The sequence below is a fragment of the Pristis pectinata genome, chromosome 33 (genome assembly GCF_009764475.1).
Source record: "Pristis pectinata isolate sPriPec2 chromosome 33, sPriPec2.1.pri, whole genome shotgun sequence".
In the NCBI taxonomy this organism is placed as follows: domain Eukaryota; kingdom Metazoa; phylum Chordata; class Chondrichthyes; order Rhinopristiformes; family Pristidae; genus Pristis; species Pristis pectinata.
In genome coordinates, this window is record NC_067437.1 from 17101175 (window position 1) to 17125966 (window position 24792).

The 24792-nt window shown below is 46.0% G+C and overlaps 1 protein-coding gene across 1 annotated transcript; it reads right to left on the reverse strand.

Annotated features, from left to right (window-relative positions):
- Positions 1-894: 894 nt before the first annotated feature.
- On the reverse strand, positions 895-19403 carry c33h22orf23 (chromosome 33 C22orf23 homolog). The gene is given in 6 exon segments (XM_052042862.1): positions 895-1037; positions 5121-5221; positions 6224-6355; positions 9823-10001; positions 13582-13648; positions 19136-19403. Coding segments are annotated over 6 exon segments (846 nt in total). The 3' UTR covers positions 895-938.
- Between the last annotated feature and the right edge of the window lie 5389 nt (positions 19404-24792).

Here is a 24792-nt window from a genome sequence, read left to right on the forward strand (position 1 = left end):
CAGGCTGAATATAACAGTGCAGTGCCCCAAGGATCAATTTTTGCCCCTCATCCACCTGTTCGCTAATGACTTGGAGGAGGCAGAATGTAGGGTATCCAAGTTTGCTGATGACACAGAAATACGTGGGAGCACATTGCAATGAAGACTCTACAGTAAGATGCAGATAGATTCAATAAATGGACCAAAACTTGGCAAATGGAGCTTAGTGTGGCAAAGTGTGAGGTTATACACTTCAGTACAGGTAATCAAACGGCAGGCTATATCCTAAATGGAGAGAGATTGCAAATGAATGCAGTACTGGGGGATCTAGATGTCCTTGTGTATAAATCACAAAAGGTTAGCCGGCAGGTGCAGCGAATAGTTAGAAAAACAAATGGAATATTGGCCGTTACTGTAGGAGGGTTGGAGTTTAGAAATAACTCTTGAGAAAGGGGACTTTGAATTTATTGACATTGTTGGTACGTGCGGGGAACAACACAGAGGGAGAGCTGGAGTGGGCAGCCAGTAAAACTGGTCGGTGAGAGCTGGAAGGATCTGGTCCAAGTCAGTGAGGCTGAGTTTAATGGAGGGAACAGGTGGATTGTCCTCCTGCTGAGGTCACGATGCAGCAATGGTTCTGAGGGTGGTCTCTGTGGCCTGGCGATTGGTGAGGGTTAGGAGTAGCAGCTTTTTATTGTACTACCTGGAATAGAAGAAACCACAGAAAACATCTCAAAGTTCATTGTTGTTTCACTTTGTGCTTCTTATTTTACAAATAATCTCAGATGGAAAATGAACAAGCACTAACCTCTCACTCTCCCTCCCAAACGTAGAGTGGGGCAACTCCTGCAGGGGACCAGGCCCTGGCTGAGAAAGGTGCAGCTGTAATTGTTTTTATGAAATGAGTCTCTCGGGTAATTTTTAATTCTTCAGACTTTATTTTGATATCTAGTATAAAACTATGAGCAAGCAGATTCCCCCTCTCTCTTATCCATCTCCATTTGCTGCCTCAATTCACTGCTCCTCCTCTTGTCGATCTCCTCCATCTCCCGGATTTTCTGCAACAGGTACACAAAACTTATCGGTCAAGAGTCAACTAAACTGTGAAGGTTAATATCACTTGACAAGATCTCACTGATTGATGCACACTACACCAGTAAACACAATAAGTGGCTGATTATTCCTATTTGGATAACTAATAGCTAATGACAATCCGGAGTGAGCAAGAGCCTTTTTACCAGGTGGGTAGAAAGAGAAAGGAGGGAGGGAGTGAGAGAGAGGGTCGACAGGGAATGAGAGGGACCAAGACCAGTTCCCATAGGGAATGAGGAGATGGGTGTGGTGGACAGGAAGAGGTGGACTACACAAAGGGGCTGTGAGGAAGACGATGGGCAGTGAAGGTACAGCCTAAGGGTTGAGCCCAGGGGAAGAGGAGATCTGCATTAAAAATTCAACAGGACCTGCCCACAACAGGGAGTAGGTCCAGTTGTGTTAGGATCAGACTGTGCACTCCTCAGTCCTGCCAAGAACCAAATTCCCTGCAACTGTATTTATAACTAAGTAGACTACAGGTGCAGTTGATGGAAATGTTGCTCTGCTAGGATCTCCCCACAGTTGGAGCTGGAGTTGGATGTAATCAGGATCATCTGGGAAACTGAGGTGGTCACACTCAAAGTTTCAGATAACTGGGTGACCACCAGGAAAAGTAAGGGGAGTAGGCAGACAGTCCAGGGTTCCCCAGTGTCCATTCCCCTCACTAACAGGTATACCCCTTTGGATATTGTTGAGGGGGATGTTCTTTCAGGGGCTAGAAGTAATACTCAGGTCTTTGGCACTGTGACTGGCTCTGAGGGAAAGGGTGCAGTCAGATAGGGTGATAGTGAGAGGAGACTCCATAGTGAGGGGGGCAGACAGGATATTCTGTGGCTGTAGAAGAGACGCCAGGAAGGTGTGCCGCCACTGAGGTTCCAGGGTCAAGGATGTCTCTGAGTGGCTGCAGAAAATTCTCGAGTGGAAGGGCGAACAGCCAGAAGTCGTTGTACATGTTGGTACAAATGACATAGATAGAACAAGGGATGAGGTCCTGCGGAATGAGTATAGGGAGTTAGGTAAGAAGCAGAACCTCGAGGGTGGTGATCTCCGGATTACTCCTGGTGCCACATGCTAGTGAGGTCAGAAATAGAAAGATAGGCCTGATGAATTCATGGCTGAGGAGCTGGTGCAGGGGGCAGGGATTCAGATTCTTGGACCATTGGGATCTCTTCTGGGGTAAAGGCAACCTGTACAAGAGGGACAGGTTGCAATTGAACTAGAGAGGGACCAATATACTTGCAGGGAAATTTGCTAGTGCTACATGGGAGGGTTTAAACATGGTAGGGAGGTGGGACTCTGAGCAGGACCAAGTCATGGGATAAAGCAGTGGCCAGCGAGAGCAAGTCTAGTAATCAGGATAGCCAGGGGCACAGTAAAAGCAGGGAAAGGAATGCCCATTTATTTCAATGCACAAGATTTAGAAGGTAAGACAGATGAACTCAGTGCGTGTATTGGCTCTGAGGACTGGGATGTTATTGCCACATCAGAAACATGGCGGAGGGAAGGGCAGGACTGGCAGCTCAGTATTCCAGGATACAGATGCTACAGGTGTGGTAGGGATACAGGTAACCAAGGAAGGGGTGTAGCCTTTTTGATAAGGGCGGATGTAACATCAGACGACATTCTTGGGGGATTGTCCAGTGAGCCCATATGGGTAGAACTTAGAAACAAGAAGGGGTGTCACTCTAGTGGGGCTGTATTATAGGCCCCCCAATAGTCAGCAGGAACTTGTAGAGCAGGTGTGTAGGAAAATTGCTCATAGTTGTAAGAACAATAGGCTTGTATTAGTGGGAGATTTTAATTTCCCCGGTACTGACTGGACTACCCAGAGCGTTATGGGCCTGGATGGGGTGGAATTTGTGAAATATGTCCAGGAAAGTTTCCTGAGTCAATATATAGAGGTCCTACTTGGGCAGGTATGATACTGGACCTTCTCTTAGGGAATGAGGTCAGGCAGGTAACGGAAGTGGCAGTCAGGGAGCACTTTGGCTCTAGTGACCATAATTCTATTAGTTTTAAGGTAGTGGTGTAAAAGGATAGGACAGATCCACAGGTTCAGGTCCTAAATTGGAGCAGGGCTAATTTTGGGAGAATTAGGCAGGATCTAAGAGAGGTCGATTGGGTGAGCCTGTTTGAAGGGAAAGGAATGAATAGCAAGTGGGAGGCTTTTAAGAGTATGATATCAAGAGTCCTTTATATCTTTTTATAGTTATCCCTATTGATGAGTATAAAAAGATTAAGAATACTCTTAAATCAGGAGGGCAATGAGAGGGTATGAGATGGATCTAGTAGGTCCCCTTAAAGATCAGCAGGACCACCTATGTCTTGAGCTGCAGGAGATGGGTGAGATTTTTTAATAAATATTTGCCTTTGGTGTTTACTGGTTGCTCAAGAGACAAGGGAAACTAGTGGAGATGTTCTGGAGAACATTCATATTACCAGGGAGGAGGTATTTGCAGCTTTACAGCACATTAAGGTGGATAAATCCCCAGGGACTGACCGAGTGCATCCTAGGACTTTGTGGGAGGCTAGAGGAGAAACTGTGGAGTCCCTTGCGGAGATTCTTGCTTCATTGTTAGCCATTGGTGAAGTTCCCAAAGACTAGAAGATGGTAAATGTTGTTCTGTTGTTTAAGAAAGGTAGCAAGGACAAGCCAGGGAACTACAGGCAAGTCAGCCTGACATCAGTAGTGGGAAGTTACTGGAGGGAATTCTGAGGGACAGGATCTACCAGCACTTGGATAGACAGAGTCTGATTAGGAGGAGTTAGCATGGCTTTGTGCACGGAGAGTCGTGCTTGACAAACCTTTTAGAGTTTTTTGAAGAGGTAACCAAAAAGGTACGTGAAGGTAGGGCAGTGGATGTTGTCTATTTGGACTTTAGTGAGGCCTTTGACAAGGTCCATATGGTAGGCTGGTCTGGAAGGTTTGGTCCCATGGAATCCAGGGAGAGTGAGTTAGGTAGATTCAAAATTGGCTTGGAGGTAGGAAGCAGAGGGTGGTGGTTGAAGGTTGTTTCTCGAAATCGAGGCGGGTGAATAGTGGTGTGCCACAGGGGTCAGTGTGGGGACCCTTGTTATTTGTTATTTATAGAAATGAATTGGATACGAATGCACAAGGCTTGATCAGTAAGTTTGCGGATGACACAAAATCATGAGGTGTTGTTTATAGTGAAGAAGGCTATCGTAGACTACAGGGGGATCTTCATCAGTTAGGGAAATGGGCTGAGGAGTGGCAAATGGATTTCAATACAGATAAGTGTGAGGTGATGCATTTTGGATCAAACCAGTGTAGGACTTACACTAAGAATAGTAGGGCACCAGGGAGTGTAATGGAACAGATGGACCTGGGAGTACAAGGGCATAGTTTGTTGAAAGTAGCGTCACAAGTAGACAGGGTGGTGAAAAGGGTGTTTAGCATGCTGGCCTTAATTAGTCAGGGCATTGAGTATAGGAGTTGGGACATTATGTTGCAGTTGTATAAGTTGTTGGTGAAGCCGCACTGTACACTGTGTACAGTTTTGGTCACCCTGTTATGGGAAAGATGTGGTTAAACTGGAAAGAGTGCAGAGAAGATTTACGAGGATGTTGCCAGGACCAGAGGGTCTGAGTTATAGGGAGAGGTTGGTCAGGCTGGGTCTTTATTCTGTGGAGTGTAGGAGAATGAGGAGTGATCCTATTGAAGTTTATAAAATCATGAGGGGCATAGATAAGGTGGCTGGTGGCAGTCTCTTCCCCAGGGTAGGGGAGTCCAAAACTAGGGGGCATAGATTTAGGGTGAGAGGGGAAAGATTTAAAATGGATCTGAGGGGCAACTTTTTCACACAGAGGCTGGTGATTATATGGAATGAGCTGCCAGAGGAAGTGGTTGAGGCAGGTACAATGGTATCACTTAAGAAGTACTTGGATAAGTACACGCAGGGATGGGGCTTAGAGGGATATGGGCCAAACCCAGGGAATTGGGACTAGCTGGGTGGGTGTCATGGTTGGCAAGGACAGGTTGGGCCGAAGGGCCTGCATCCTATCTGTATTGCTCTGTGACTCTATGGTACCTGGGAAATTTCAGTGTGAATGATTCCGCGGAATTCCTTCCCTCGGCCAAAAGATTCCATTTGCTCCAGGAATTGCCGTCTCTCTTCAATCTCATTACATACTGAACAGGAGGGAAGACAAAGACAAGAATGGTGACGGCCACCCCATCCTTGATACAGCTTGGCATCACATTCTGATCTCACTCTCAGATACTGTACTCGCCCGTCCCCTCCCTCGTCACCCACTCAGAAACCACTTTGCCCCATTATTCCATCCTCAGGCACCAGCCACCCAACCTTCCCTACCCACCCTCGCCACCACAACACCCTGACCATCTGCTCCCACCCTCAGCCAGCACAGTCACCACCCTGCCAGCCTAGACCCTGCCTCACTGCACACCCAACTCTCTGATAATATACTTCACCATCCTACAATATATTCTCCTCACCTTCACTCACTTTTCCCATGAACTCGCCAATGCAAGCTCCCAATAAAGCATTCTCTCTACCTTCATTCCTGCCCATACCCATAACATGCTCCAGCACCTCAACAAGTTGGGGACGGGAGCTTGACTGGACAGCACGGTGGTGCAACAATTGGAGTGGCTGCTTCATAGTTCTAGGGACCATCAGTTGCTGTCCAGGATCCTCAGTGAGGGGCATGAGCTCCTCTGGGTGCTCCTGTTTCTTCCCACATCCTAATGATGTGGTGGTAGGTTAATTGGCTCCTGTAAATTGCCCTTAGATTAATGGCCAAAGAATCAAAGGCGAGTTGATGGACAGGTGAGAGAGAATAAATTGAAATCAGGGGAATGGGACTCCACTGGGAGCCGGCATGGGCCTAATAAATATAAACATTGGTTCCATCCACATGGAGCCATGTCTCACATCCTCGGCAACAGTCTACTGTCACCCAGGACCAGAGACACAAGGGGAGCAGAACCAAATAGGAGCAAGTTCAGTGAACATCAGAATCACAACCAAGACAAGAAACAGGTACTGGACCAGGAGCAGAACTGACATGAAGCACTGACCACTGCCAGATCCTGGACTAGCATTGTAGAGTGTTCATTTTAGTATATGGTACTAGGGATGGGTGTGATGCTGCTGGCACAAGTACTCACACTCGTCGAACCGGTCAATTTCTGGTTTCTCTTCTTCCTCTTCCTTGGGTTTTTGTTTTTTGCCTGGCATCAGACCGTCCTTCCCAGTTGCCATGATATTTTGCAGGCGTTGCTTTTCCTTCTCCAAGTTTCCTGAAGTGTAACCATACTTATTATCACAGTGAATAAGTGAGAGAACGAGCATAAGGAGGCGGTATAATGAGAAAGTTTGCAGGCGACATGGAAATTGGTGGTGTTGTTGATGGTAAAGAGGATAGTCAGAAGCTACAGGAAGATGTTGATCAGATGGTAGGTTGGGCAGGGCACTGACAGATGGAATTCAATCCTGACAAGTGTGAGGTAATGTAATTTAGGAGGAATATTATGGGTCACACATACACAGTGAACGGTAGGGCATAGGGAGTACTGAGGAACAGAAGGGTGTTAGTGTACAAGTCTAAGGATCCCTGAAGGTGGTAACACAGGTAGATAAAGTGGTGAAGAAGGCATACAGGACACTTGCCTTCATTAGGTGAGGCACAGTATATAAGAGCAGGGAGGTAATTGTACAATTTCATAAAAGATTGGTTAGGCCACCTCTGATGTATTGTGAACAGTTTTGGTCGCCACACTATAAGCAGGATGTGATTAAACTGGAGAGGGTGCAGAGGAGATTCACTAAGATGTAGCCTGGGATGCAACAGTTTATGAGGAGAGGCTGGGTTTGTTTTCCTTGGAGTGGAGGAGACTGAGGGACATCAACAGTGTTTATCAAGCGGCACTTACTAAAACGTGCTCACCCATGGTCAGTTAGGGCTTCACTGGGGCAGCTCTGCTCCAGACCTTATTGTAGCCTTGTTGAAATCTACACCTCATAGCTGAAGTTCAGAGATAAAGTGGGCCGAGAGCGACTGCCTTTGACATCATAGCAACATCGGATTGAGTGTGGCAGCAAGGAATCCTGGTACACTGACGTCGTTGGACATCAAGGGCAAAAACACACCAATGGCTGGAGTGATATCTCACTCAAAACAACATGGTTGTGGCGGTCGGAGGTCCAGCATTCTGGCCTCGGAGCATCATTGCAAGAGTTCCTCAGGGTAAAGTCCGAGCATTTTCTTCCATAATAAGAAATGGGGATGTTTGTTCAATTCCACTCACAACTCCTCAGCAAATTAAGCATCCCATGGCTGCATCAGCAAGACCCAGACAAGCATGGGTGATAAATGGCAAGAAATATTTGCATTACAAAAAAGCTGGGAAATGACCATTTTCAACAGGAGAGAATCAAACTACCTACCTTTGATATCCAAAGGTATTACCATTGCTAAACTGCTCACCATCAACAGGCCGGGGGTCACCAATGACCAGAAATTCAACTGAACCAGCCACATAAATACTGTGGCTACAGAAGCAGGTCAGACCACTGAGTATCCTATGGTAGGTGATCCATCTCTTGACATCCCTAAGCCTCTTCACATCTGCAAGACCCAAGTCATGAGCCATCTTCTGGAACCACTGAAGTCCTTCTGAAGGTACTCCACAATGCTGTAGGGTAGGGTGTTCCAGGACTTTGAGCCAGTAACAATGAAGGTATAGCAATAGATTTCCAAGTCAGGATGGAGGGCTACTTGGAGGAACTGGCAGGTGATGGTGTCCCCTTGTACCTGCTGCTCTTGCCCACAGGTTAACACTGTGGATGGAAGGAGCTGCTACTTGCTTGTACAAATGCAGCTCCAAAACATCCAGGATGAAGCAGCCCACTTGGCACCCCATGCACTGCCGCAAGTTTTCATTCCTCCTACCACCAGCACGCAGTGGCTGCAGTGTGAACCTACTGTGGTAAGATTCCTGAAATGTTGGCCAGAGAGCTCAAGGAACAATTGCTGGGATCAAATGTGTGCGTGCGTGGGGGAAGGGTGACATGGGTGCTATTGCCCGAGGTGATGGTCACGTGATGGGTTGACCTGGACAGGGGATCAACCCAGTTAGGGGCGGAGAGAAGTAACCAGGGTATAAAAGAGTGAGCACACTGGTGGTGAGGTCTTTCTGGATTGGGGCTCACACAGGTTAGGTCGCGACTGACACTGTGGACTGGTTGGAATGGGGCGCTGCAGTTAAATGGGCTCAGGCATGCTTCTGAGATAAGTACCACTTGTAACTTCGCAATAAAGTGTGTTGTGTGCAGCATTGTGTGTACAAGGCTTATTTCTATCGGATCTGCGAACAATCCTGCTTAACTTTGGCACAACAACTATCCACAAAATGCACCGCAGTTACTTGTCTGGACTACTTTGATGTCAACCTCCCGAACCTGCCATCTCTCTCAGCAGGGAGGACAGGGTGAGCAGGTGCAGGGGAACACCGCCACCTGCAGGTTCCCTGCAAGTAGCACACTGCCCACTTGGAAGTGGATTGCCGTTCCTTCACCCGCACCTAAATCCTGGAACTCTCAACCCAACAGCATAGTGAGGGTACCTTCATCAGAAGGACTGCAGTGGTTCCAGAAGATGGCCCCTCACCACCTGCCCGAGGGCTGTTAGAGATGGGCAATGAAAATTTAAAAAATGTTGGAAATGTGAAATAAAAACTGAAAATACAAGAGTGTTAACATTTGAGCCCTTTGTTAGTTCTCTGTCTCTCTTTCCACAGATGCTGCCTTATCTGCTGAGTGGTTCAAGCATTTTCTGTTTTTATTAGGACTGGGCAATGAATGCTGTCCTTGCCAATGATGCTCACATTCCAAAAAATGAATTAAAAAGAAATCATTATGATAAAATCCTGATATAAAATTATGAGAGGCATAGATAGGGTCGACAGTCAGAATCTTTGTCCCAGGGTAGAAATGTCAAATGCTGGAGGGCACAGCTTTAAAGTGAGAGGGGGAAAATTTAAAGGAGATGTGCGGGGCAAGTTTTGTTTTACACAAAGAGTGGTAGGTGCCTGGAACAGGCTGACAGGTGGTGGTGGAGGCAGGTTAAGGGGCTTTTAGGTAGGCACATGAACATGCAGGGAAATGGAGGGATATAGATGATGTGCAGGGAGAAGGAGTAGTTTAATTTGGCATCATGGTTGGCACAGACATGATGGGCCGAAGGGCCTGTTCCTGTTGCTGTACCGTTTTATGTTCTATTATTTAACTTAGAGTCAAAGTATATTTTTGTGAAATCTCAATCCCAGGCCAATATATCCTTGTTAAAGTGTGGTTCCCAGAATTACCGACGTACTCCATGTGTGATCTAGCATTCACAAGCTGCAGCAAAACCTCCTTTTCCTTGTACACTAGTCCTCCAATGGCCAGCGTGATCTGTGTACTAGTCTCTTTAGGCTTCCAACTTTTCCCTACTCACAGTGTTCTCTTTTTTAGATGCAAAAACGTTTAACTGCATTGAAGCCCATTTACACAATTTAAAATACATACATAAACTTGGAGTAACAAAACCTTGGAATGTCCAAGTTTGCTGACTTGGACTTATTCAAATTGTTTTAGAGGTTAAACTACTAAATTCTTCCTGAAGTCTCTCCCTGTAGGATTCATGCAATAAATTTGTTCACAACAAACTTGACTGTTTAGTGGGTTGTTGCTAATGTTACTACATTGGGTGTATCTGATCACTTACTTGTTGGTCGAGGCCGAAATCTTTCCCGTTGGTATGCATCACCAGCACGACAGCTTTCTGCAGGACGTAGCTGTGGTTTGGAGAGGAGTTGGACTCGGAGAGATGGAGCTGGCGGCAGTGGAGTAGGGTCTGAAACCTGGCTAGAAGTGGGGTTGCAACTCACAGGTAAGAATCACCCTCTACAAACAACACAGAGAAAGGAAGACAATAAACACAGTCTACCACTCAACTACAGGCTTTCAACAAATATGAAAAAGACACATTAAAACAGCCCTGGAGACCATTCGTCCCATCACTCCAATGCCTGCCATTTGAAATTCTGAGATTAATGTCATTGACAACTGAAATTATATACGAAAGCCTAGATCATTAATATACCTCAAAAGGAGCACTGTTCCTAATTCTGACCATTGAAGGCATTCCATTGTATCCTTCCTTCCTGTCTGAAAACAAATGTTGAATCCAAGCTAGCACTGCCCCTTTAATATAATGGGTTCAATTCGCTAATAGAGTTATTGAGCTATACAGCACAGAAACAGGCCCTTCAGCCCAACTTGTCCATGCCAACCAAGGTGCCTATTTGAGCTAGTCCCATTTGCCTGCATTTGGCCCCTGTGTCTCTAAACCTTTCCTGCCCATGAACCTGTCTAAATGCCTTTTAAACGTTGTCATTGTATCCGCCTCTACCAGTTCCTCTGGCAGCTCGTTCCATGTACCCACCACCCTCTGTGTGAAAAACTTGCCCGAGGTCCCCTTTAAATCTTCCCCTCTCGCCTTACACCTGGGAAAAGACTGACCATCCATATTATCTATGCTCTTTATGATCTTATAAGCCTCTATGAAGTCATCTCCTCAGCCTCTTTGCTCCAGAGAAAACAGCCCCAGCCTATTCAGTCTCTCCTTATAACTTCAGCCCTCCAGTCCTGTTGGCCTGTGGCTTTGCAGGTCACAGTTACTTAAGATCTCCAAGCAATTTTTAAATGTGTTCTATATCCTCCACCCTTTCAGGCAGTGAACTGCAGACCCCTACCACACTTTGAGTAATGATGTCCCCTTCTAGTCCTTTGAATCTCCCCACTAATCCTTTGAATAATTGCTTTAAACATATACACTCTGGCTTTTGATCCCTCAGCTAAGAGAAATAAGTTCTTCTATTTTACTAGCTCGACCCCTCAGAATAAAGGAGGCACAAGAGACTGCAGATACTGGAATCTGGAATAACACACAAGATGCTGGAGGAACTCAGCGGGTCAGGCAGCACCTGTGGAGGGAAATGGACAGTCCGACATTTTGGGTCGAGGACCCTTCATCTTGACTGAAAGCTAGAGGGGAGGTGGTCAGTATAAAAAGGTGGAGGGAAGGGGTTGAGCAAGAGCTGGCAGGTGATGGGTGGATCCAGGTGAGGGGGGGTGATAGGCAGACAGAGGAGGGGAGAGTGGACACAGCGCCAGAAGCTGGAAGGTGAGAGGTGGAGGCAACCAAAGGGCTGAAGATGAAGGAAATCTATTAGGAGAGGAAGGTGGAGCATGGAATCAAGTTGGGGGGGTGGGGTCAGGTTGCTAATGTCTGTCAGAAGCATTTTGAAACTCCACCTTCCCGATATCAATCACATTACTTTCATCTACCTTCACTGTTCAAAGAAACTCCATCAAGTTACTCAAACATGACTTGCCTTTATGAAATCAGTGCAGGCCAATCATTGAATTATCCACGTTTCACAGAGTGGACAATGCATTTATCTTGATTACTGTCCCCAAATACTTCCCCAATTCTAATACCGGGGCTGACAGGCCTATGGGTCACTGGTTTGTTTATCCCAGAGTGAACAATTTTTAACTTTTTTTATTTCAAAAAACTTAACTTCCCTCGTACATAAGCCACTGCTCTATAATCACACACTCTTTGCCCTAACTTCCTTCCTTGGGTCTCCTCTGCACTCTGTACTCAGCTTTATTCTCCACTGTACCATGAGCCCAACAGTTATTGTAAGCCCCTTCCTTGGTTTCATTTTAATCTCTAGTCATCTGGTGAGTTAATGGTAAAGTGAGGGACAATGGTATCACGTGGATGAGCCACGAGCACAGAATATAATGAAAAGGATTGAAGACGGTCAACAGTGCCTCAGGTAACCCACGTAGGAGGACGCTGATGCTAATCAACATGTTGGAGGATGTGAAGAGGGACTTTTCCCTACAAGGACAGTGTAATTGTCACTTCTACCAATCCTATCATTTGAATGTGTCACAGTTTTTCAGTGCTACGTACTTGAAAATTGCCTATTTCTGGAGTGCAATACCCTTGTGACCATTTCCACCCTCTCCTGAAATTCAACTGGACTTTTTTTTTCCCCCACAAACCACCTTTGGATGAATTCCAGGTCCATTGTATAAGGAATAACATTGGTGCCTGTGCAATGCTCCCTTACTATGAGGCCTGGGAAATGGCCTGGGAAGTTATATCACATTGTTCCGAGGAGTGCCCAACTTTTGTTTTAAAAGCTTACCCAATTCTTTCTCGGATCTCCTCCTCACTCTGCTGATCCTTACACATCAGAGATTGGTACTTTTGGGGAATGCATGAAAATTGGGGGCTGTGGATGGGGTGGTGGGGTAGAGGTGTTCAGATAGCAGAGTATTTGGTGGGCTGAGTGGTCTGGGGATGTCAGCCCACGTCTCGAGGTTGGAGATTTGATATATCTTTTCCTTTCTCATAACTACTCAAACCTTTTGACATGATGACTGTTGTTTCTAACATGCTATCTATTGGAACATTTGCATCCGTTGTTCCCCAGAACCAGTCCCAGCACTGCTTTACTGTTAGACTAGCACTTTTTCATGCACAATCAAGAAATTCCTCCTTGTCGTTACGCTTACATTGTTATTTTCAAAGTTTACATCATGATAACTATTATTGTGAGTCTGTTGTAATTGGATCTTTATGAATTTTGCCAGAAAAACGTACTCCTTTATTTGCTTTCTACTACTTGATGACTTGAAATATACACTTTGAAATAGAAGTTTCAGTTGCTCCAAACATATCATACAGGAAAGATGCCCCAGTGATGTGTAATTGTGTTCCCAAATGTGAATTCTGGGGTCTGTTAAACCATTTGGTCCTTTAGTCTTGGTCTGCCTAGAAATGGAGCTGACAATCATCACTACTTGCCTAGCCCTTACACACTGCTCCACAACCAGACTGATCCAGTAAGGTACTGATCCATGTCGAATCTGTTCTCAGTCTGAGTAGCTACCCCTGATACCTACACTTATTTTGTAGTCTTTGTGCCATTGGTTAAGCTTGCACGCTGATTCAACGTGCCCTGACCCTAGTCATGGGTCTAATATGTCGTACTTTACTGAAGGAATTTCTGAATCAATGCTGTAATCTCCCACAGGCTCATACAACCTTTGACTTGTGAGGGCCAGGACTAAACACAAGAACCAATCAAAGCCAGAAGTCTGCCTTGCCTGAAGAAGGCAAAGTGAAGAATTAAACAGCTTTTCCACTTTGTAAATTCTGAGTTTGCATCAAATATTTCTAGAGGCTGAGTTTAATACAGAATAGAACATAGATAGAAGAATAAAGCATAGAATAAAGCTTTTATCTACCCTGCTCCACCAAACACCTGCCAGGGCAGGTCGATCATAGCTTAGAAACAGGTAGACTTTCTGCATGCTGTCCCATAAACATTCTAGGGCAGGTACAACATGAGAATTTATTTACGACAAAACACAGAGTGAGAAGTGTGTGTGAATGTACTCACCCTGCAGCCTTCTGTTCAGCTGCCTCTGTTGGAACAGATTCAGTTTGGATTCCTGCATCATCACTGTATCAAGACAAATGAGGAGTCAGGTCGTAAGTGCAGAAATCCTGGAACAGCAATAGGAGGAGTAGGAAACATGTCCTGTGGGAAGCTAGCCTGTTTACTTGTGTTACTTTCTCTTACTGTGGCTGTGCTGCTACCCCATTTGATGTCTGCATCCTCAGTATCAGAATTATCATCTCTGACTAGACGATGTGAAATTTGTTTTGTGGCAGCAGTACAGTGCAAAGACATAAAAAAATGACTACAAATTACAAAATAAATAGTGCAAAATAAAGGAATAATGAGGTAGTGTTCATGGACTGTTTCAGCAGTCTGATGGTGGAGGGGGAGAAGCTGTTTCCGAATTGTTGAGTGTGGGTCTTCGGGCTCCTGTACCTCCTCCCCGATGGTAGTAACGAGAAGAGGGCATGTCCCGGGTGGTGAGGGTCCTTAGTGATGGATGCTGCCTTCTTGAGGCACACCCTCTTGAAGACTGTCCTCGATGGTGGGGAGGGTTGTGCTAGAGATGGAGCTGGCTGAGTGTACAACCTCTGCAGCCTCCCGTGCATTGGAGCCTCCAATTCAGGCTGAGATGCAACCAGTCGAATGCTCTCCACCGTACAACTATAGAAATTTGTAAAAGTCTTTGGTGACAGACTGAAACTCCTAATGAAGTAGAGCCGCTGGTATGCTTCTTCATGATTGCATCAATGATTGGGCCCAGGATAGGACCTCTGAGATGTTGACACCCAAGAAATCCTCTTTCCACTTGTACATGAACCTCTCTCTCCGTTACCCTGGCTTTGAATCACTCTTTATGTGTGTGTACTGCAAAGGTTAGAATCAAAACAACTCTGTGCCTATTCTGCTCCTTTTCAAGAATACCTGTGCTTGATGCCATTGCACCTCTCTACGTTCATCACTCTGTAGAATTCCTCAAACACTTGTCCAACTCCTGTTTAAAATTATTTATAAGAACAGTTCCACTACAGTTTCAGGAAGAGTGGTTCCAGATCCTGATGACTATAAATATGGGGAAAAAATTACCATTCCCCTCCAGACTTTTGAAATTGAATGTTTATTGCCCCACTGATAACAAATTTTTTTGACCTATTCAGCTTTCCAAAAACGTCATTTTGCTGGTAAACCTCTACGAGGTCACCTCTTAATGTTCACTGTTCCAAAGAGACCCATCCTAACTGTTCAAGCTTTTTCTCGTCCTTTCTTATAGTCATAGAGTCATGCAGCACGGAAACAGGCCATTCTGCTCACCACATTCATGCTGACTGGTGGGCATCCATCTGTGTTAATCCCATCTTCCAGCACTTGGCCCAGTACTCTTCTATGCCCGTGCAATTCAAGTGCTTGTCTAGACACTTTGTAAGTGATGTTAGTGACCCTGCTTCCACCACTCTCTCAGGTAGTGTATTCCAGCTACTCACCACTCTTTGGGTCAAAAGGTCCTCCTCAGATCCCCTCTAATCTCTTACCCCTTACCCTAAATTTACATCCTCTAATTTTATCTACCTATCCACCTCTGATATGGGGAAAGGTTTACTGTAGTCCACCCTATCTAAATCCCTCATAATTTTATATAACTCAGTTGTGTTCCCACTAATCTCCTCCCCTCTAAGGAAAACAGATCTAGCCTCTCCAATCTCTCCTCGTAACTGAACTGCTCCATTCTGGGGAACATCCTGGTGAACCTCCTCTGCACCCTCTACGGCAATATCACATTCGTCTTATACCTTGGTGACCAGAACTGCACATAGTAATCCAGTTGCGGTCTGACCAATGTTTTATAAATTTGGGAGCCAATCATCCCTGCTCTTGTATCAGTGTCCCGACTATTGAAGGCCAGTATCCTATAAGTCTTCTTAACCACATTACCTACCTGCACTGCCTCCTTCAAGGATCTTTGGGCATTTACCACAAGGTCCCACTGTTCCCCAAAATTCCCTAGGACCCTACCATTTATGGTGTACAGTATGTCCTAGTCTCATTAGTAGTCCCAAATCTCCATCTGCTATTCCTCAGCCCATTTCACCAACACACTGATATCACCTTGAAGCCTAAGACTACCCTCCACACTGTCAATAACTCCACCAAACTTCATGTCATCTGTGAACTTACTGATCTTGCCTTCTACATCCACATCATTCATGTGCAATTGAAAACAAGACGGGTCCCAGCACCAATCCCTGGTGATCACCACCAGTCACAGGCATCCAATCACAAAAACAACCCTCTATCATCACACTCTGTCTCCTATTGACAAGCCAATATTGGATCCAACTTGCTCTTGATCCCATGGGCCCTAACCTCTTGGACCAATCTCCCACGTTAACCACATGTACTTTGTTACCTCTTCAAAAAATTCAATCAGGTTGGTCAGATGGGATCTGCCCTTGACAAAGCCATGCTGGTTCTCTCTGATTAGTCCCCTGCCTTTCCAAGTGATCATCAATCCTGCCACTCAGAATTTTTTTTCCAATAACATCCCTACCACTGATGTTAGGCTCACAGGTCTGTAACTGCCAGGCTTTTCCCTGCTGCCCTTCGAGAAAAGTGGGACTTACATTTGCATCTTCCAGTCATCTGGTACCTCACTTGTGGCCAGCAAAGATTTAAAAATGTCAGACAGTGCCCCAGCAATATCTTCCCTTGCCTCCCATAGCTGCCTGGAATAAATCTCATCTGGCTCTGGAGATTTATCCACCTGTAAGTTTGCTAAAGCATCGAGTACCTCCTCTTTATTTAAGGAGACTTGCTCTAGAACTTCCCCTTCATTGAGTTCTCTAACTACAAAGTCTGTTTCATTTGTGAATACTGATGAAAAGGCATTTACTTAGAACCTCAGTTACGGTTTCTGTCTCCACACACAGATTGCCTGTGTCCCTAGTGGGCCCTACTCTGTCCCTGGTTATTCTTTCGCCCTGAACATACTCATAAAACACCTTCAGATTTATCTTAAGCCTGTCCACCAGTGATATTTCTTGACCCCCCTTTGACTTCCTAATTTCCTTTTTAACCATCTCCCTGCATTTTTATGCTCTTGATGAGCCTCCCACCTTTTGTTCTTGATACCTGCAAAATACTTCCTATTTCTCTTTATCCAACCCTCGATATTCCAGGGTTTCCCTGTATTTGTTACCCTTCTTTTTCACCCTTACAGGAACATGTTGGCCCTGAACTCTCGCTATTTCTCCTTTGAATGTTTCCCAATGTGCAGATGTAGACATCTGCGGAAAACATTCTGACTGGTTGCATCATTGCCTGGTATGGAAACTCCTATGCACAGGAACGCAAGAGGCGACAGAGAGTGGTGGACTCAGTCTGTTCCATCACAGGTACAGCTCTCCCCACCACTGAAGATGCCTACAAGAGGCGATGTTTCAGGAAGACGACATGCATCATTAAGGACTCCCACCAGCCGGGCCGAGCCCTCTTCTTGTTGCAGCCATCGGGCAGGAGGTAGAGGGACCAGAAGACTCACACCTTAAGGTTCAACAACAGCTTCTTCCCACCTCAGGTTTTTGGACTGACCTGAAAAAACCCTAATTCTACCTTGGACTATATTTCCCTCAACTTGCACAGAAGTCATTACGGCTTTTTTTTGTTTGTCAATTATGTATAATTTATGTTAAGTTTATGTAATTTATATTTGTCATATTTGTGCTGTGCTGCTGCTGTAAAAAGCTAATTTTCATGGCATTTATACCTGTATGTCTGCCCGCCCATGACAATAAACCTGAACTTGAACTGGACTTACCTGCAAGTAGAAGCTCCCAGTCTACCTTTGCCCTTTCCCCAGTTTAAGACCTTTAATCCTGGTCCATCCCTATCTTTTTCCATAATCACTTTGAAATATACAGTTATAGTCACGATCTCCAAGATGCTTCTCCACTGACACTCCCTCTACTTGACCAGCTACATTCCCCAAGATCAGTCGAGTAATGATCTTTCACTCATTGCTCATAATCAACATAACTTTTCCCTCAATTTGCCTATTTCCCTTTCTCCACTTGGCAACATATAACTAGAGATGACAGTGTAGTAAACAATGCTAATGGAAGCAGGAAGTTGCAGAGAGACAGTGTAAAACTGAGAGGATTAATTAATGGCAGATAGATTATAATATGAAGGCTTCAGATCCAAGAAGGCAAGATCAGATTACTTTCTTGGTGGTGAGATGCGAGGAACTGCAGACGAGCAAAGAAGGCTTTAGGTATTGCTGAGATTTAAGAGGCAGGTACAAAAAAGTTTAAAAAGCTGATTGAATGTTGGTCCTTACCTCAAGAGGGCTGGAATACTAAGAGGTTGAAATAATGCTAGAATCATAAGAAAATCAAATGTTTTTCAGTTCTGAACACCATACTTAGGATGGATTTATTGGGTTTAGAATGGCTTCAGTGCAGATTCACCAGAATGATACAGGGACTAAAAGAATTATGAGGTTGGGCTGTGTAAACTATATTTGTATTCCATTGAATGTAGAGATTGCTTCTTTTTGCACAATTTATTTTTGTAACAGTAATTTTATGCCTTTGCACTGTACTGCTGCTGCAAAACAACACAATTCACATCACTTAAGTCAGTGGTAATAAGTCTGATTCTGAGAAGTAGGAGGTGATCTAGCAGGGTTCAAGCCGAGTTGTTCAGGTGATGTCAAAAATCACTGTGAAAATTCAGAACTACTTCTGCTATAAAAAGCTGTCAACATCAATTGAGAATATCAAAAATGGTCAGTATCCACTGCACTCAGACCAGCACCAGCTCAGCCTGCTCCCATTGTTCTGTGCACAACACATCTTCCTCCACGTGCTGCCAAATGCCTAAAGTTGTCTAGTTGTACCCCTCACTGTCCTCCACCCCTCCTCCTCACCCCTCAGCGTGTCCCTCACTCCTTCCCGTCCCTCACTCCTCGTTTCTCCCTACTCCTCACCCCTCCTCCTCATCCCGCTGCCTCTCCATCACCCCTCCACCTCTTTCATTGTCCTCATCCCGTCCTTCCCTACTCCTCACCCCTCTACCTGTCCCTCACTCTCACCTCTCCCCCTTCCTCACCCCTCCTTCAGTCCCCTCACCCTCCCTCACTATCCCTCACCCTCCCTCACCCCTCCTCCTGTCCCTCACCCTCACCCTCCTCATCCCTCACCCTCATCCTCCTCCCCCTCCTCCCGTCCCTCACCCTCACCCTCTCCCCCCCGTCCCTCACCCTCACCCTCCTCCCACCCCTCACCATCACCCTCCTCCCCCCTCCTCCTGTCCCTCACCCCTCCCCCTCCTCCTGTCCCTCCCCCTCCCCCTGTCCCTCACCTTCACCCTCCTCCCCCCTCCTCCTGTCCCTCCCCCTCCCCTGTCCCTCACCTTCACCCCTCCTCCCCCCTCCTCCTGTCCCTCACCCTCACCCTCAGCGTGTCCACGGTCTCCCTGCTGTAGGAGGCTTTGGCACAGTTCCAGAACCCGCTCCCTATTTGCACTTTCTCAGGTCCCTGCTGAGCATACATGTTGCTGGATGTGCGGTGCCGCCGCCCCGGTCCCGGTCCCGGCCCCGGCCCGCTGCCGCCCCGGACAATCCGCAGTCCGAACTCTCACGCGGAGCCGCTGGGCCCGTTGCCGTGGAAACGGAACGCCGCCACCTGATTCCCAGCAGGCGCCTGCCTGCGTCACCCACTGCGTCATCCGGTGCAGGGGGCGGGGCGTGGCTGTACCACATCCAGTGCGGGGGGAGGAGCAGGGCCGTACCATCCCCAGTGTGGAGGGAGTAAGACATCGGGGTGGCACCCGATCCAGTGGAGGGGTCAGGGCAACATCTCAGTCCTGATGAAGGATCTTGACCCGAAACGTCGACTGTTTGTTTCCTTCCATAGACGCTGCCTGACCTGCTGAGTTCCTCCAGCATTTGTGTGCGTTGCTCCAGATTCCAGCATCTGCAGAATCTCGTGTCAACATCCTACCCACTGGATCCAGTGGGGTTGGTCTTGTGTCAACATACCATCCACTGGATCCAGTGGGGTTGGTCTTGTGTCAACATACCATCCACTGGATCCAGTGGGGTTGGCCTTGTGTCAACATCTCATCCACTGGATCCAGTGGCGTTGGTCTGGGTAACAAGTGGTTTGGGGCAAAAATCCTGCACCACATTGAAGAATATCTGGATGAGCACAAGAAGAGTCATAATGTTCATGGCTGTGGATCAAGAGCTGGGAAAGGGGGAATGGGGTTTAAACGTTTTTATAGGCAGCATCCGCACAATGAGCAGAATGGTCTCCTTCTGTCCCATAACGTCCTGTGATTTTTTTTGGGTAATAGGGATCTCGAGATTCAATGTGGGGGAAAAGGGTAACAAACCAAAGGTCCTGATCCAGTGAGGCTTGATAGGGTGGCAGATACAGCCTCCCTAAGCCCACTGCATGGTTATAGAATAGCAGATACAATGTCCTTGGATCCAGTAGGAGTGTTGTGTACCACAATCACATACCCAGGTAAGCAGGTGTGCCTCACCTGGATTCATTGTAGTATTAAGGGCAGAAGGATACCATTTAGGTCCAGTGCAGAGGATTATAGGGTGGTGGGTGCACCCTAATGGATCTAGTGTGGGGTGATTGGGCGGCAGATGCAATCCTGATTGATCCAATACTTCTATTTTGGTGATAATTGAGGTGACAAATAACCCATTCCCCCTCACTACAATGCAATGCAGGGTGATAGGGGCAGGTACGCAGTCCTCAACAATGGGTGATAGGGAAACAGGTATTCTGGATCTTGATGTGGCCCCTTCTCTCCTCTCCCTCCCCCCCCCCCCAACCATTCCAATTGTCATGAGAATGTAGTGGAGAGCTGCCTTTCTGAACCATTGCAGTCCTTTGGGTGAAGGTGCTCCCAGTGCCTTTGGGGAAGGAGGTTGCAGGATGAAGGAATAGTGATGCAGTTTCCAGTCAGAATTATTGGGGACTTGGAAGGAAGCCTGCAGACAGTGGTGTTCCTGTGCCTCTGTCCTTGGTGGAAGAGCTTTCAGGCTTGAAAGGCCTCAAAAGTCTTGGTGAATAACCAGTGTATGTTGCAGATGGCCCCACTGCAGCTGTGATGACCAGTGGTGGTACAGAAGTAGAAATACTGGCAGAACTCAGCCAGGAGGCGAATCACTCCCTGCAGGAAGCCTGGTCTCTGTCCTGCTCTTGCACAATCAATCCATTAAGATTCTTTACCTTGGAGGGCTGCAATGACGGTGGGGATGTGGGATGGTAATGCCATTTAACCTTAAGTGGTTGGATGGTTATTCACTGGCTCTTGTATGGCAAAAAATGTCTTGGCAATAATCAGCCATGCCTGAGTACCATCTAGACCTTGCTGCATTCAAGCAAGAGCTGATTCACTTTTGGAAGGTTTCCAAATGGAACTGAACATGGTGTAATCAACATACAGTATATAAGAAAGGTCTTGGCTGAGTTGATCTTTGTTCTCACTCTACTTTCCTGCCCGATTTTCAGAACCTTGATTCCTTAGTCCCAAATTCTATCTTCATCTTGAATGTACATAATGGCTCAATGACTCAGAATGGCTCCTAAGGACAGAGAATTCCAAAGATTTACATCCTCAGGGAACTAATTCTTTATCACCTCTGTCTTAAGTGGGTGACCCCTATCCTAACACAATGTTCTCTAGTTCTAGACTCCAGGCGGAATTTCTCACCACATCAGATGCAAGAAAGACGTATCCTGTCAAATTCCCTCAGAATTATCTCTTAACAAGATCACCACTCCTTCAGAAGCATAGGTTCCAGATTGTTCAATTTTTTCCTCCTCAGACCAACTTCTCATCCCAAGAGCCAATTCAGCAAACCTTTGCTGCAATGGCTCCAAGGAAAACACATCTTTCTTTAAAGTTAAATGCAACTAAATGTGGGTGCCCCAGGGTCTGGTCTTAGCAAAGCTCTGGACATTTGAAGCTAGATTTCCTTACTCTTGTATTCCATTCCCCTTACAATAAACATCATTCCATTACCTACCTAATTATTTGCTGTACATTAAATTCTCTGAACATTTCCACTCTTGACCTTATGGCAGAAGGAAAATCATTGATCAAGCAAATGAAGGCAACTGTGTATAGGACACAGCCCTGAGGATCTCTTGCAGCAATGTCCAGAGGTTAGAAATTAATAACTTCAACAACCATTTTGTGGACAGGTCATAACTGAGCAATTTTCCACATTTTTGAATGTGTAACATTGTTGTAATGTAATTGAAACAATTTGACAGGGATGTTATTTTCTCCTGGTATTCTGTCTTTGGTGTGAAAGTGAAGCTTTTCCTCTACAGGGACTATGTATTGATCAATCCTATCATGCATCAGCTTCAAGTTCCTGGGTGTCAACATCTCAGAGGATCTATCCTGGGCCCAACACATTGATGCTACCATGAAGAAGGCACGCCAGCAGTTTTACTTTGTTAGGAGTCTGAGGAGATTTGGTACGTTACCAAAGACTCTTACAAATTTCTATAGACATACAGTGGAGAGTATTCTGACTGGTTGTATCACAGCCTGGTATAGACCCTCTAATGCACAGGATCACAAGAGGCTGCAGAGGGTTGTCGACTTAGCCAGCTCCATCACGGGCACAACTCTCCCCACCATCAAGGACATCAAGAAGCAGTGTCTCAAGGCGGCAGCATCCATCATTACAGACCCTCACCATCTGGCACATGCCCTCTTCTTGTTACTACCAGTGGGGAGGTGGTTCAGGAGACCCACACTCACTGATTCAGGAACAGCTTCTTCCCCTCCGCCATCAGATTTCTGAATGGTTCATAAACACTACCTCATTCCTTTTTTTTGCACTATTTAGTTTTGTAATTTCTAGATTTTTATGTCTTGCTGCCACAAAAAAAATTTCATGTCATACATCAGTGATAATAAGTCTGATTCTGATCTGCACAAGAGGGCAAGTGCATTTCCCCCTCATGTTGATTCACTCACCATCTGCCATGGAAAAGGTTATGCGCCCACATCCTTCAGGACTCAGCCTGCTTGACGATGGACACAAAAGGTGCTCTGGGTGGGAGACTTGCAGGGCCCTTGGTGATGCAGTACTTCTGCCAACTGCTGGTCAACAGGGAGGAACTCTGTCCTCAGCGGAGAGATGACGGTAAGTGGTTTCCCTGCATCTGTTTGACCTGGTGCCAACTCTCAGGGTCATTTATTCCCACCAGTCTACCACGGCACCAGTCCTCCTAGTGGGTCTGTCCTGCCAGCAAGTCTAGACATATTAACACCTTACACAGACCAAGCTTAATGTGCTATTAAATGCTGCCATTAAACCATTCCAACTTATCCTATCACAGACATTCCCTCTGTTCTACACCCACCCCCACCATCTGCCCTCCTGCTGATAACTAGCTTACATTTCTCTCCTTCCCAGTTCTGAAGAAGGGTTGCTGACCCAAAACATTGACCGTTCCTCTTTCCGTAGATGTGGTCCACCAGCCGAGCTTTTCCAGCATTTTCTGTTAACGTCTGGTGTTTCCAGGAATCATGGAGGAGGATTCTGGGATGTTGGCTGTAAAGTATGACTATGTTAGGCTATTGCTCTGAGGTAGCTTTGTCAGTTGAGACATCGGACAGCTGGAAGGAGGGCATTGCAAGGGTGTTGGGAGCAATTACTTTGTCTGAATCTGCTGCCTTGTTTGCTGCCGGGTGGTCCATCTGGTTTTATTCTTGTTTTAATCTAGTGGTTTTGATGAAAATTAATGTCTCACCAGACCATTTCAGTCAGCAGTTAAGAGTCAAACACATTAGGGGTCTGGAATTACATAAAGGCCAGAGTGAGTAATGATAGCTGATTTCCTCTCTTGAAGGACATTAGTAAAAAAAAACAATCTGGTTCACTGAAGACCACCATGTTTCATAGTCACCATAACAAGGAATGGATTTTTAAAAAAAAAGTTAGAGATTATTTATTTAACTGAACTTAGATTCTTCCCAGCCATGTTGGAATTTGAACTTTTTCCAGATCATTAGACTTGGACCTAGTAACTCAACCACAACTACTTAGCCTGTCTCTCTGGATCCAGTGCAGAGGATAGTGGCCATGTACATTCACCCAGTATCCAGCTCAGGATATCATAGTGGCTAGTGCTCCAGTAAAGGAAGATATGGCAGCACACGCAGTATCTCCTGATCAAGGGTGCAAGTACACAGCGGGATTGAGCGAAGGCCAATCACCTGTAGGTAGAGTCTCACTGGATCCAGTGGAGGGTGATTATAATGGCAGGCACATGACTAACAGCAGGTGCAGGTACATTGGATATAGTGCTGGGTGTCAGGGCAGTTGAAGTTCCCCTAGATCCATGCAACTAGTTCAGGCTAATACACCCTCCTCCATCTCTCTTCCCCCCCCCCCAATACTTTCTATGGAATGATATCACTGCAGGTAGAAGTAACCCTACACAGTATAGTCACACTGGATCCAGGATATGGTGATGTAGCTGCCCAGTCTGAAATACAGTCAAAACAGGTCCAGTATGGGATAAAATGAGAGCAGAATGTCACACTCCATCCAGAGAAGGTGATAAGAGATCAGGTGTCACTCTCAATTCAGTGCAGTAAAATCCAGACAGACACAGTAGATATGGACTGTATAACTGGCTCCATTGCTGGGTGGTTTGACAGCCGGCAGTCACTGGTTTCCGTTCAGGTTGATTACAACAGGTGTTTTCTCCAGATTCATTGAAGGACAATAACGGAAGCTGGTCAGACTGGATCAAACACAGGGTGATATGGAAATAAGTGCAGTTACACTATACAGTGGAAGATGATACGAAAGCAGATGCCATCACTTGGATCCACCAACAGGTGAAATGGGACCAGGTAAAATCAGACCTGCTCCTCAGCCTGACCGGGGCTTCCCTGAATTCAGCAGACATGGAATCTTTTTGCTTAACAGTTCATCCCCAACAAACCTGAAGTAGTTTTGAAGTTGCGGATGTTGCAAATCTTAGTGATTGAGAAGTAAAACAATGGCAGAACCACTCAATAAAATCTGCCAGGCACCAGGAATACATTGCTTAAACCAGGGCAATGACTGTTCCCAGGACACGTGGAGTAACATGCAGATGGGATCCTCCATTACAATCAACAATCACTTCTGTTTCATACACCAGTCG